General features: G+C 45.2%; 1 protein-coding gene and 1 non-coding gene across 2 annotated transcripts; both read left to right on the forward strand.

The window, feature by feature from the left end:
• The first annotated feature begins 2,438 nt into the window (after positions 1-2,438).
• On the forward strand, positions 2,439-6,379 carry LOC119312298 (probable LRR receptor-like serine/threonine-protein kinase At1g51810). The gene is made up of 2 exons (XM_037588021.1): positions 2,439-2,717; positions 3,947-6,379. The coding sequence occupies exon 2, from the start codon at positions 4,023-4,025 to the stop codon at positions 6,096-6,098; it is 2,076 nt and encodes a 691-aa protein (XP_037443918.1). The 5' UTR covers positions 2,439-2,717; positions 3,947-4,022; the 3' UTR covers positions 6,099-6,379.
• A 532-nt stretch (positions 6,380-6,911) lies between these two features.
• Positions 6,912-6,982, forward strand: TRNAG-CCC. The gene has a single exon. It is a non-coding gene; the product is annotated as a tRNA-Gly (tRNA).
• Positions 6,983-15,060: the final 8,078 nt, after the last annotated feature.

Consider the following 15,060-nt stretch of genomic DNA (forward strand, 5'->3'; position numbering starts at 1 on the left):
ATGAATTGTGGATTTATGAACAAGATTATCTATGAATATTATTTGGTTCTTCTCTGAATTCTTATATGCATGATTTGATATCTTTGCAAGTATCTTCGAATTATCGGTTTAGTTTGGCCTACTAGGTTGATCTTTCTTGCAATGGGAGAAGTTCTTAGCTTTGGGTCCAATCTTGCGGTGTCCTTTCCCAGTGACAGTAGGGGCAGCAAGGCACGTATTGTATTATTGCCATCGAGGATAAAAAGATGGGGTATATATCATATTGCTTGGGTTTATCTCTCTACATCATGTCATCTTGCTTAATGCGTTACTCCGTTCTTATGAACTTAATACTCTAGATGCATGCTGGATAGCGGTCGATGTGTGGAGTAATAGTAGTAGATGCAGAATCGTTTCTGTCTACATGACACGGACGTGGTGCCTATATTCATGATCATTGCCTTAGATGTCTTCATAATTATGCGCTTTTCTATCAATTGCTCGGCAGTAATTTGTTCACCCACCGTAATACATGCTATCTCAAGAGAAGCCACTAGTGAAACCTATGACCCCCGGGTCTCTTTCCTATTATATTTCATCTCTTTTCCATATTATCGCATTTCGTTTACTATTTTGCAATCTTTACTTTCCAATCTATACAAAAAAATACTAAAAATATTTACTTTACTATCTCTATTAGATCTCACTTTTGCGAGTGACCGTGAAGGGATTGACAACCCCTTTATCGCGTTGGTTGCAAGGTTCTTAATTGTTTGTGCAAGAATTAAGCTTGGGGGTGCTGATACGTCTTGGTCGTATCTATAATTTTTCCACGTCGCAAACGACAGTGTGGAAGATGTCCGGTGAGATAGTGAGGAAGAACCACCGGATGATGGTGGCGTCGATGGACATCCAGTTGGCGTCACGACGCATGGCGAGAAAGTCGATGGTGCCGTCCACATGATCACGAAGGTTGTACTCACGGAAGAGGAGATTGAAATAGGTCTTCCATGCATAGTAGTTGGCAGCGGTATGGGAGAGTTTGATGGGGACGTGATCGGAGAGGGTGATGTTGCAGATGTCAGCAGCGAGGGGCTCGTCGGAGTCAGAGCCGAAGGTGGAGGCGAAGGGGTTGCTAGGGTTGCTGGAGGAAGACATGGCAGCGGTGCGGGTGGGAGGAGGCGGCGACGCGGGTGGGATTAGGGTTAGAGTTTCGGTGGAGGAGAGGGAGAGGCGTGGCTGGAGGGAGCGGCGCGGTGGGAGAGAGGCGGCGAAGGGAGGGGGAAGGTGGCGCGGCGCGGCGGCTGAAGGAGGCAGCGGCGGCACGGCTAAGGTAGGACTGAGGGAAGGCTGATACCATGTAGAATATTATGATGCAACTCTTGATGTATTGATCGGGTGCAACCGCACGTATATATGATGTACAAAGTGGGCCACGACCTCAACTATATAAAAAACTAGAAGATGAGTCAGATACACAAATATGCACGTAACATATATATACTCAACATTATCAATCATCCTAATGGTAAGTTTTATTTACAGTGATCCTATGTTCCTATTTTCTAAGACTTGTGCATGCTCGGTTAGAACGTTCGGGATTTAACTATGGCAAATCAAATATTTTTAATGGCAATTTTAGTGACATGGGATGACAGGTCTAGCATGTCAAATCCGTACTCAATGTATTTGAAAATTGTTTTCTGTGTCAACTAAATTTGTCGTCCCCGCGTCACTAAGATTGTCGTAAACAAAAACGTTCGATTTGTCAAGGAAAAACTGTTGGAGTGTGATGTTCGACCCTCTCTCACAGATCGATCTTTTAGTTGCATTCGCTAGAGCATGCACTTTTACATGGTATCCGGGCCAAGAGGTCTTAAGTTCAAGACCCTGCCAACGCAGTATTAAATAAAAACGATTCTGCAGCCTATATCGATCCCACGTCTAAGGACTAAAATAGCCTAGACGCGAGGGAGAGTGTTGAAATATATTGCCCGCCTTCCTACATCAGTTCGGACTTTTGGATGAGTTGGCTGGTGCATGAATTGAATATGTTGGACCGATTTTTATGTCCAGACACGTGGAGTTTGGCCCGGTGCATTGGATTATTTATTTTTTGAATAGTTTGGACTGCTTACCACATGTGTGATTCTCATCACGTTGGAGTTGATCTCAAGCCCTAGCCGAATCGGGTGTTCCGCGAAAGGCAAAACCGATACCGCGTAAACGAGTCACTGCCCACGGTCAACGCATATCGAACATGATTGGTTTGATGCCAAAAATTGGCATGTCAATGTTTGGCATTGTGCCAACTATTGGCTACTACTTGGTAGGTTATCGAGTTGTCTTGCCTATCTCACATAAAGTTGCCAATAGTTGACAAGTATTGACAATGGCAGCTTTTGGCTATCCAAATATTGACAGCAAACCAATCATACTCATCTGCTCGGAAAAAAAAAACCAATCATACTCATCGTTTCCGTCTCGCATCTTCCGACTCTGCTCCTCTCCCGAGCTCACTCTCCACCTCCTCCCCCTGGATCCCCTCCGCCCCGTTGCAGCATTGCCGGCGCCGGTGGCAGCCTGAGTTCCCCACCTCGACGTCCCTCTACGTTTCGGGGAGCTAAGCAGCACGAGGAGTCACGGCGGCGGATCCCCTCTTCGGATCTCCAAGCCCAGCCCCAGTGTTGTCGTGGGCTGATTGCCCTCTCCTCTCCTTCCTCCGGATGGCATATCAGGTCAGGGCTAGCTCTTTCTTTGTTTTCTTGCGGTGCTTCTCCTCATAGCTGCTGGAAGGCGTCATTTTAGTTCATGTTGATTGTGGGTTTGTCCTTTTCACATTCGTAATTCAGTAAAAAAAAAAACTTGGCGAGCAGAGCTGAGAACCTAGTTTAGAGACAGTGAGCAGAAGCACTTTGTCTGACATAGCAACATTATTCTGTAGTCTGTACTTTGTAAACATTTCTTCAGAGTATGTCTAGTCTGAAGTCTGAACTTGTATCGGTGAGTCTTATCCACTTGATGCATGAAAAATGTTTGTTAAAAAAATTCTAGTCTGAAGCCTTTGAACTACGTGATGCAGTCTTTGTCAGCTAGTGGTGAAATTCATTACTGAAGTGCATGTGACAGCAACCGCTTGATGCTAGATTCTCTATTCAGAACACGCATGCTTACGCAAGTGAGCTTGCTTTGGCATATAACCAAACACAGTCAAGTAGGAGTAATTTGATACTACTCTTTACTGGTCCGAACCAAATAAAATGCTACTCACACTTTACATACCAATACTCTTTACGGTGAAGAGTAGTCGTAGATGGTTGGTACCCACATACCAATACTCTTTACGGTATTCCTTTTCCTGTCAGAAAGCACCTGGATGCTGCTTCGTGTTTTGTTCCGTTGTCTCCTTGGTAATGGAAGGTCGTTTCGAAAAGAAAAACAGTTAATACCACACTAGAACTGAACGATAATGATTTATCTTGCTATCTCCCATCTAGTATTTCGAGCTTTCCTTATGGATGCATTCCCTCCATCAATGAAGTCCAGCAACAAAATTGAATATTTTTCTACAATTTTTGCAAATTACTGAAGAAGCAACCTTTGTTTATTATAATTAAACCAGACAATGTTTATTCTTTATAACCTAGAGAGTATGTTCTGTTATTAGTAACAGTTATTAAATGGGGGAAGTCCAGCACTTTTATCCTCTTGATTTATGTGTTGGACTCAAATCAACTCTTATATTACCCCATCTTTTGATCAGCTTCCTAACCTTCAGCAACAAGAGGAGGCATTTTATGGCAAACTACCTTTAAAAACGCACATTAATGGTTTCGTCAGTACATAGGCATCTAATATGTGGCCACAGATCACCTGCCAACCATTGATTCTGCAGAGTACTCTTATGTTGTTGATAACTCTGGTTATCTGAGATTTGAGCTTCACGCCTTTGGAAACTGTTTTTCAGGTCAAGTCCATGTATCCAGCATACTAATCGAAGCTAACTGTTATACTCAGTCTTTGCTACTTTACTTTCATATAAGATGGACCTTCGAGAAAGTACGGTGACAGAAATGATCCAAAGGGATGAAAGATCAAAATGGTTATCATATAGCAACCATAACATAAAATGCTTCACAGAGGCCGAGATAGGAAGAATTACCAGCAACTATGAAACTATCATTGGAAAAGGTGGCTTCGGAGAAGTTTACAAAGGTGTTCTCCAAGATGGAAGAATAGTTGCAGTCAAGAAATTTGTGTGTAATTTAGAAGAAAATTTTGCCAAAGAGCTTAAAGTCCACTGTGAAATCAACCACAAGAATGTAGTTAGGCTCATTGGCTACTGTGCCGAGGAAAATGCCCTAATGATAGTCAGTGAGTATATATCTAAAGGGAATCTTAGCGATGTTCTTCACCATGAATGCATTCCCATCACAATGGATACACGACTGCGAATTGCGGTGGAGTGTTCAGAGGCATTGTGTTATATGCATTCACAAATGTATACTCAGGTCATTCATGGTGATATCAAGCCTGCCAATATACTATTAGATGACAACTTCAATGCAAAAATATCTGACTTTGGAATATCAAGACTTGTCAACACAGACTCAGCCCTTTTCACTGAGCATGTAATGGGGAGCATAGGTTACATGGACCCTTTGTTTGCTCGCACCGGGCGTCTCACCACAAAGAGTGATGTTTACAGTTTCGGAATTGTTCTGGTTGAATTGATCACAAAGAAAAAGGCAACAGTAAGAAAAGGGGAGACCGGCATAGTTGATTGTTTCATCCAAGCTCTTGCAACAGGGAAGAGAAGGGTGAGAGAGCTGTTCGATGTTGAAATCTCAAGCCAGAACAACATGAAGGTTCTCGAAGGGGTTGCAAAGTTAGCAGGACAATGTTTGAAGATGGAAATGGATGGACGCCCTGAAATGAGAGATGTGGCAGAACGTCTTCGGGCGCTTCGGAAAACTCAAGTTCAAGGGAAACAAACTATTTTTCCTTGGGGTTGGAGGAACAAGCCAGCAGCTCAGAACAGCTGGCAATCTTCTAGCTCAGTCATGCCACAATCTTTGCCATCCTACTTGTGCCGCCATTTCTCACTTACAGAAATGAAATCAGCCACAAAAAACTTTGATGAGTCACACCTTATTGGTGTGGGTGGATCTTGTAATGTTTACTATGGAATGATTGATGGGGGAGCAACCAAGGTGGCTATCAAACGCGGTAGAGTTCAGCAGTGTGTGAGTAGATTGAAAGAAAAGATAGTGGCGGTGGCAAAGCTCCGCCACCATCATCTCGTATCACTGGTCGGTTACTGCAACGAGGAAAACGAGATGATACTGATCTACGAATACATGGCTCGTGGCACCCTGCGTGAGAACCTTTACGCTAACAAAACAGAGGAGCCACCGCTTACTTGGAGGCAGCGTCTAGACGTCTGCATTGGTGTTGCTCGTGCCCTGCATTACCTTCACGAGTGTTCCATCATCCATAATGATTTGTCGACGACAAACATTCTCCTAGATGAGAGATTGGTTGGCAAGGTTCCAATTAAAGTCTATCTGCCACAGGATAGCACGGGCTTTACCACGCAGCCTGTGGGAAGTATCGGTTATATCGATCCTGAATTTTACCGCACTGGGCAACTAACAGAGAAATCCAATGTATATTCTTTTGGTATTGTGCTGTTTGAGGTTTTGTGTGCTCGGGCTGCTTATGATGGTAGTCTTCCATGGAGACAAGCTGATCTGGTATATTGCGCCCTTAGTTGCCAGAAGAAGGGCATCCTTGATCTGATTGTCGATCCCCTTCTTGAAGGAAAGATTGCTCCGCGGTCCTTGAAGAAGTTTGTGGAGATTGCTGAGAAATGTGTAAGTGATCGTGGTATCGATCGCCCTACAATGCAAGAAGTGTCTGAGAACCTGGAGTTGTGTCTGGCAGAACAAAGCGGAAGCCTTGGCGATGAGATGCTGGCTGAAGATGACACTAATGGTCCTTCAAGGACAGAACGTTGGCTGCACCTGGAGATGTACCTTGCAAAACACGATGCTTTGGAATGGTCTAGGGATGCTGGTGGTGTGGATTCCGATTCCGAATTGGCAATGCCACGATGAGCAGGCAGGAAGTGCCGAAGTGGTCACCAATTTCCCTACTATCAATGCTCTCTACTCCACTGACGGATGCCAGAGAATTACTCCATACATGTATACTGCAATTTCTGTTCCTTTCTTTTCTGAAGCGAGTATTTTATTTTTGCATTATGTCTTTCTTCATGCTTTTCGTTATCAGGGTGTTGTGATGGATTTGTCAGGCCGTTCGCCTGCACTATTATTATGTCCTGTTAGGCTTGCGCTGGCTACAGTTTTCAGTTGGGTCATCATCATTATGCATGAAACTGGTTCCTCTGTTTCGTCCTGAATAATAAGACATTATCGATAGTGCTCTACAAGCATCTTGTTCCATCTGAGCGTTAGGGTGCAGAAGAAGCTGGGCAGAAAGCTGGAGCAGCTCAGAAGCGAGAACCCTACAATTCCTGCTATTGCATGGCTATGGAAAACCTGCAATCAGAGAAAGAGCTTTTTCATTGAGGACTGCACATGTGTCATGTGTGATGAGCAAGTTTTGGAGACAAGAGATCACTTGTTCTTTCATCTGCCCCGGTTGGTCTCCCCTGTCTGTCTGCAGGTATTCAAGATCAGCTCAGTCAGTTAGTTCGCCTGCTCAATCTTCCATTTTCTCAGTCAGTTGAAGTAGTGTTGTCAATTTCGTCCTACTCATTAGGGGATGTAGCTCAGATGGTAGAGCGCTCGCTTAGCATGCGAGAGGTATGGGATCGATACCCCACTTCTCCACTCCTTCTTTTTTCTTGTTTGTTTTTTGTTTTTGCAGATCTGAATACCAAACACCAAAAAAGTAATAGCACCAAAGCGCATCTGGTGTAGTGGTATCATAGTACCCTCCCACGGTACTGACCAGGGTTCGATTCCCTGGATGCGCATTTATTTTCTCATCTTTTTTTTTGTATGGACTTTCAGATAAGCAGAGCAGGGCATGACGCACGATCGATTTCTTACTCTGCTGTTGTTGTTCTTGTTGTATTTGTTTTTCATACTCTTAGGCCCTGGCACAATGGAGCAGTGAAATGATGAACGGCGGAAAGCTGTTCCACCATGAACACTGGGTGTTTTTTTTTTCTTCCTTTGCGGGAAAACCCCTGGGGTGTTTGATAATAGTTACCTTTCTGGATTTCCCTTTGTCGAGATGGTCAAAACTGCGGATTTTTCTTCCGAGGGGACTAGGACGGGCAAAATCCGGCCTGAACCATTTCCAATAGAAGAGAATCATGAAGAAGAGCTTTGCGGGGAGCATTGGCTGCAGCGGTCGGGCCGGAGCATCAAGCCGTCAAGGCAACGCTTCATTTTCGTTGCGGAAAATCTTGCCGTTGCGCCGCTTCCAGGGATTCCATATGGCGGAGGTCAGCGCTGTAGAGCCAACTTTTGCAAAGATGAGAGCCGTTCCAATAATCACCAACCTTCTTGCTGCAACTGTGAACATTCGGAGTGAAGAAAAACGGCTGACAAATGCGATCAAAGCCCATCCAATCTCAGGCGAACCCAGAAGACACCAAACATAGTGTACAAGTACTGCACACAGGGTAATCCGAGAAACCAACTTCTCCTGCTGCTACCCAGAGAACAAGGCACAGATCATCAGTATTCAGAAAGAGAACGGCGTGTCCTAAGGTTCTGCATGTGAAGCCACTCTGAAGCCGGCGAGCCCTGGGTAGTACCTCGGCGCAGCAAACTGCATGCGAGAAGACAAGAAGGTAAACCTTCTGGGGCTAAGGTATATTTTGCTCTTTTTTTTAGGGATGAAGGTAAGGTATATTTTGCTGTACACAAACATGACAACATAGCATCATTTCATAGCAGGCCTGATTACAGATCAAGGGCCGAGATGCATAGTATATTGGCAACACAGTTTGAGAAATCAAGCATTGGAGATAAGATATACTGTACTTACTTCTTTGTACCCATCATCTTTTTGCTACTTGACCATTGAGTTCGCAACTTGACTTGCATCTTTAGTTGGAAAAATGTCTCGGCCCCATTGTGAGCATGGGCATTAACCGCCTCAAGCTTCATGCACAGGAAATGCAGATGACAGCAATCTTCAAGGTATTTATTACTAACTGAACTATAGAGGGCAATACAATTCCATAGAAGCGACAATCTGTGACACAGCATACCTCAATTTGACGTTCCAAAGCTTGGACATAATTGATTATCTCATCGAGGACTGATGTTTTGCAATAATCTAACCAAGGAAGCATAGGCGTTCCAAAGAAGATCATTTACATACACAAAACTAGGGAGGACTTAGAGCTTGAAGATACCAAAGATAAATAGATCTGGATATTAGTGGGACATAATGGAGACATAAAAAATATTGAATTCCTGTTGAGATTAAAATGCACGTTATTACATCCAGGGACAAGATCTTGGAGAATTTTCACCCGCTCGGTTATTTTCTCACAACATGCCTGTCAGAATAGTACAACTTCCAATGATCAAGGGTGTACAAGATAGTCAAAACGAAACAGTGCACTGAACTGACCCTTTCTGCAAGGCTATGGCTGTCGGTTGCTTGACCCCTTTTTGCCCTCACATAGATGAAATCTTGCTTTGGTGGCGGAGGATTTTGATTAACAGCCTTACTAGCATTTCTTGAATCGGCTTCAGCATCTTTTCTGAAACTGCCATTATCATCACTGGATTTATTTGCCTTGAAACGTTTTGCTTCTGCATAGTCTGCACATTAAGGTTCCAGTGAATTAGCGAATAGGACAGACGAGAGGACAGACGAGAGAAAGAACAATTGATCTCTTGCTCTCTGCAGAGGCTGTGCTATGGGCATTTTTTCTTTAGAATATAACAAAAATATTGGCAACCGCCTTCTGGCCTCCCAAGTCAAACAACTATTTAAACTATCAATCGGCACATAACCAGTCAGTATAAGGGGAGAAAATCATATAATGGCACTAGTAAAATGAAAGATCACATATGACAATAATGATAGCTTGCAAACTATCACCAATATGATGCCTGCTAAAATATCACAGTATGTTACTAAATGCAAGTAGAAGATGCAAAACACTCTAGATCAATAGGTAGTTGGCTCAGTACTTCAGTAGTTAGTGCTGGAGATTGTTTGGCCTGCTCCAAGAGGTTTGATGAGACCGTCTCGTCAGAGAATGTTGCGGACCTGGTGATCTGCTTCATCCATTTCTCGAAGGTCTCGTCAGACAGTCGGAGCGGGGAGGTTCTTGTGGGTCGGTTCTGCCAAAGTACAACCACATTCCCCTGACGCGGGCCTTTAGTGGCTAGATCCTCCGGCTGACCCAGGTGGCAACGATGTCAGGTCTGACTCCAAGAGCGCGCCGACCGGTTCCATCGGGATCTTAGCCTGGGTCTGCTCTACCCGCGTGAGCTTGAACGATCACCCGGTGTGCCAATCCGCTGCCTCAGGCGTGTACGGAGGCAATCTAAGGCCCAACCAAGGCAAAGGCAAAGGCAAAGATGTTGATGCTCCAATAACATCAACATCCACTCCGAGGGCGTAACTGTTATGACCCCAATAGGAAGGCCTTCATCTTTGGGGGAAAGCCCTTTAGACGACAGTGGAAGATGCCGAACATATCCTAGGTGTGCCCACATTGGGCTAAGAGTTATTCCATGCGAATCAATTCAAGTATTTGCATGATACGAAGAGCTAAAAGGCCCTAGCGGAAATAAAATCACTTTGAAAGGGCTTGTTGAAAAATAAAAAACAACAAGGGGTCTACTTTCATCCGAGCCTATGTAATGTACACAATAGATGTGCTTATGTGTCCAACAACACAGAGGCACGTCAATACAAAGTACCTAGGACTGGTAACAGACATATCCAGAATAAAGATGGTGAATTTTGCACTCGCCACTCTTACTCATCTGATGGCCAGCATCACCAAGTTTAAAGATGAAAGCTCGAATTTGGAGGGGAACCTCCCATTGCTACATGTTGGAAAAACTATAACTATCTGAATTTGAGGTTCATATATTTATAGCCTTTTCTAACCTGTAGCAATGGGAGGTTCCCCTCCAAATTCGAGCTTCCATCTTTAAACTTGGCGATGCTGGGCATCAGATGGTTAAGAGTAGGGAGTGCAAAATTCACCCACCTTATTCTAGATATGTCTGCTACCGGTCCTATGTACTTCGTGTTGACGTGCCTGAGTTGTTGGATACATAAGCACATATATTGTGTACATCACATAGGCGCGGATGAAAGTTGACCCCTTGCTGGGTTTTTTTTTGGTAGCAAACCCTTTTCAGAGTGATTTTATTTTCGCTAGGGTCTTCCAGCTCTTCGTATCTTGGTATAATGCAGATGCCTGACTTGGTTCGCATGGAAAACACTCTTGGCCCAATGTGTGCACACCCATGATATGCCCGACATCTTCCACAGTCATCTAAAGGGCATTGCCCCAAAGATGAAGGCCTTGTTGTTGGGGTCATAGCATCTATCAATTTTCTGGGATGGTTCTGGTGCATCGCGCGCCTCGAGAAATGAATAGAGCAACCACTATATGATGCCACGGTATGGTGAGAAAAATTCACTCTAAGTCCTATAACTTGCGTCGGCGGTCACTTTAGTCTCTGTGGTTCAAAGTACCCGATATACTAGCCCTAAACTTGCTCATGTGAACCTCTAGAGCAAGTTTAGGGCTAGTATTTCAGGTATTTGAACCACAGGGACTAAAGTTAACATCGACGCAAGTTATAGGACTTGAGTGAATTTCTCTCCGGTATGGTTCAATACAATGCCGACCCCAAAGACAACTGTGCTGCAATGGTTGTTCAATCCGATGAATGGGACAAATGGCAAGTTATATTTGTTCACACAGTACGTGCCGTAAAACACAACAACAGCGCCAAAGGCATCATAGTCCAACCGGGACTGCACGGCTAACCAGAAAAGGTTCTGTAGAAAAAAGTTTGCTGTTGTGTTGTACCTGTAAAAACAATTCAAGATCTCTCTCCTCCTGCGCTGCCGTATAGTTCAGCATGTATTGGGCATCAAAACCTTTGATCATTTGCTTCTTGCCTTGTACTCGGCAAAAAAATTATATAGGTCCCGATACATACAGCCAACTTTGTCATAACCAGCGTGATGCCTCTCAATTACCTCCATTATCTGATGTGTGCATGACCAGCAATACCATACTCAATGGCATCAGGCTTTTGAGCATCATTAAGTCCACGACGAGGCCATAAGAAAGGTGTCTGGTCAGGCTTAGTGAATTCATGCTTATGCTGGTCAACAAATTACTTGACAAACCATTTACGAGTTTCCATATTGAGCTTGATCTGCAGTCGAGCGTCACATCCACAACGAGGTGAGTACCCTTGGTTACCTTTTCCGGTTGGACCTTTCAAAGTTTTTCATGGGCCTATATCCTTCTTTGCTGCACATATACAACCTTTGGATTCTTATGCTTCCCTTGCTTTTCACATTGGCCTTCCTGACGCTGAACCCTTCCTCTTTAGCATATTTACTACAGAACTTCCGCTTTAGCATATTTACTACAGAACTCGAAATCTAGTTCTTCGCTTGTGAATGTTTGACTAACCACCCCGTAATATTCTTCAATTCCTCTATGCTGACGTGGTAAGCATCCATGCTGTGCAAGTGCCATCCATAAAGAAATTGAATAATGTTATTTATGCATCTGCATTATAAGTTATGTGATTCCACCAAGCAAATGATTTGAATTATGTGATTCCACCAAGTAAATAATATGTAGCTAGCCACCAAGCTAGTTTTCGTGGAGAGTTGGTCCTAAATACTCGACGCAATTTCTAAAAGTATTCAAGATTATGTATGAACAAAAATTCTGATGCCACATCATTCTTGTAGAAGATATAACAGTATCGATGATAGGGTCAAGAGAATAGACCGAAGGCAAGCGCATGTCCAATTTTTACTTGGGCTAAATACATGAATTGTAATCACGTTGGTACGTACGAGTATTATTCAAGCATTACCTTCTGCCGGCAGACCAGCAGTGATAGAGACGGACGGAAGGGCGGTGGCAACGGCGACAGCAGGATTAGCGGGCGGTGGTGCACCAGCAAGCGGCGGCGAGAGGTTCTCGTAGAGGCGGAGGGAACGTACAGACCGGAAGGATCCGGAGGCGGACGGCTCGGGCGGCAAGAGGTACCGTAGAGGCGGAAGGGCATGAAGGATCCCGGAGGCGGACGGCGCGGTGGCGCAGCGGCAAGCAGCGGCGAGAGCCACGGGTCGGCTGCGGCGGCAAGTAGGGCTTGGGTGACAAGTCGGGACTTTATGTTGGTTGATTGAACTATTTTATATCCGGCTAAACTGCCCTCGGACTAAAATTAAAAAAAAAAGCTAATGTAAAATGCCTATATTACCCTTCAAATCGACTGTGGATCTGTGCCAATAGTAGCATCTCCTATGACTAATAATTTGCACGTAAAACGAATCCTAACCAACCCCGGTGACCCGTCGAAAACGCTGACAACACACCTTCTTTGCACGCTGATCGCCACTAAACAAGGAGGCGTCAACTCGTCGAGAACCGTGCAATCTAACATTCATATCATGACAAACACATGATCCAATAGTGCAGGCAAAGGGGGACGCGGACGTTTGATCTCTGGATGTATATACTGTTGGGGAACGTAGCAGAAATTCAAAATTTTCCTACGTGTCACCAAGATCTATCTATGGAGAAACCAGCAACGAGGGGAAGGAGAGTGCACCTACATACCCTTGTAGATCGCTAAGCGGAAGCGTTCAAGAGAACGGGGTTGAAGGAGTCGTACTCGTCGTGATCCAAATCACCGGAGATCCGAGTGCCGAACGGACGGCACCTCCGCGTTCAACACACGTACAGCCCGGTGACGTCTCCCATGCCTTGATCCAGCAAGGAGAGAGGGAGAGGTTGAGGAAGACTCCATCCAGCAGCAGCACAACGGCGTGGTGGTGATGGAGGAGCGTGGTAGTCCTACAGGGCTTCGCCAAGCACCTACGGGAGAGGAGGAGGGAGAGAGGTAGGGCTGCGCCAAGAGGGAGAAGTTCTCGTGTTCTCTGCAGCCCCAAAACCCCCAATATATATAGGGGGAGGGGAGGGGGCTGCGCCCCCTCTAGGGTTCCCTCCCCAGGGGTGGCGGCAGCCCCCCAGATCCCATCTGGGCGGCGGCCAGAGGGGGAGAGAGGGGAGGCGCACCTGGGGTGGGCCTTAGGGCCCATCTGCCCTAGGGTTTGCCCCCTCCCACTCTCCCCTGCGCCTTGGGCCCCTTGTGGGGGGCGCACCAGCCCACCTGGGGCTGGTTCCCTCCCACACATGGCCCATGCAGCCCTCCGGGGTTGGTGGCCCCACTTGGTGGACCCCCCGGGACCCTCCCGGTGGTCCCGGTACGTTACCGGAAAAACCCGAAACTTTTCCGGTACCAAAAGAGGACTTCCCATATATAATCTTTACCTTCGGACCATTCCGGAACTCCTCGTGACGTCCGGGATCTCATCCGGGACTCCAAACATCATTCGGTAACCACATACAAACTTCCTTTATAATCCTAGCATCATCGAACCTTAAGTGTGTAGACCCTACGGGTTCGGGAATCATGCAGACATGACCGAGACGTTCTCCGGTCAATAACCAACAGCGGGATCTGGATACCCATGTTGGCTCCCACATGTTCCACGATGATCTCATCGGATGAACCACGATGTCAAGGACTCAATCGATCCCGTATTCAATTCCCTTTGTCTAGCGGTATTTTACTTGCCCGAGATTCGATCGTCGGTATACCGATACCTTGTTCAATCTTGTTACCGGCAAGTCTCTTTACTCGTTCCGCAACACATCATCCCGTGATTAACCCCTTGGTCACATTGTGCACATTATGATGATGTCCTACCGAGTGGGCCCAGAGATACCTCTCCGTTTACACGGAATGACAAATCCCAGTCTCGGTTCGTGCCAACCCAACAGACACTTTCGGAGATACCTGTAATGCACCTTTATAGCCACCCAGTTACGTTGTGACGTTTGGTACACCCAAAGCATTCCTACGGCATCCGGGAGTTGCACAATCTCATGGTCTAAGGAAAAGATACTTGACATTAGAAAAGCTTTAGCATACGAACTACACGATCTCTATGCTAGGCTTAGGATTGGGTCTTGTCCATCACATCATTCTCCTAATGATGTGATCCCGTTATCAACGACATCCAATGTCCATAGCCAGGAAACCATGACTATCTGTTGATCACAACGAGCTACTCAACTAGAGGCTCACTAGGGACATATTGTGGTCTATGTATTCACACGTGTATTACGATTTCCGGATAATACAGTTATAGCATGAATAAAAGACTATTATCATGAACAAAGAAATATAATAATAACACTTTTATTATTGCCTCTAGGGCATATTTCCAACAGTCTCCCACTTGCACTAGAGTCAATAATCTAGTTCACATCACCATGTGATTAACACTGACGGGTCACATCACCATGTGACCAACATCCAAAGAGTTTACTAGTGTCATTAAACTAGTTCACATCATCATGTGATTAAGACTCAATGAGTTCTGGGGTTTGATCATGTTCTGCTTGTGAGAGAGGTTTTAGTCAACGGATCTGTAACATTCAGATCCGTATGTACTTCGCAAATCTCTAGGTCATATTGTAAATGCTGCTTCCACGCTCCACTTGGAGCTATTCCAAATGGTTGCTCCACTATACGTATCCGGTTTGCTACTCAGAGTCACTCGGATAGGTGTTAAAGCTTGCATCGACGTAACCCTTTACGCCGAACTCTTTATCACCTTCATAATCGAGAAACATGTCCTTATTACTCCAAGGACAATTTTGACCGCTATCTGGTGATCTACTCCTTGATCACCTTTGTACTCTCTTGCCAGATATGTAGCAAGGCACACAACCGGTGCGGTACTTAGCATAGCATACTATAGAGCCTATGTCTAAAGCATAGGGGACGA

This window comes from Triticum dicoccoides, chromosome 5B (genome assembly GCF_002162155.2).
Source record: "Triticum dicoccoides isolate Atlit2015 ecotype Zavitan chromosome 5B, WEW_v2.0, whole genome shotgun sequence".
In the NCBI taxonomy this organism is placed as follows: domain Eukaryota; kingdom Viridiplantae; phylum Streptophyta; class Magnoliopsida; order Poales; family Poaceae; genus Triticum; species Triticum dicoccoides.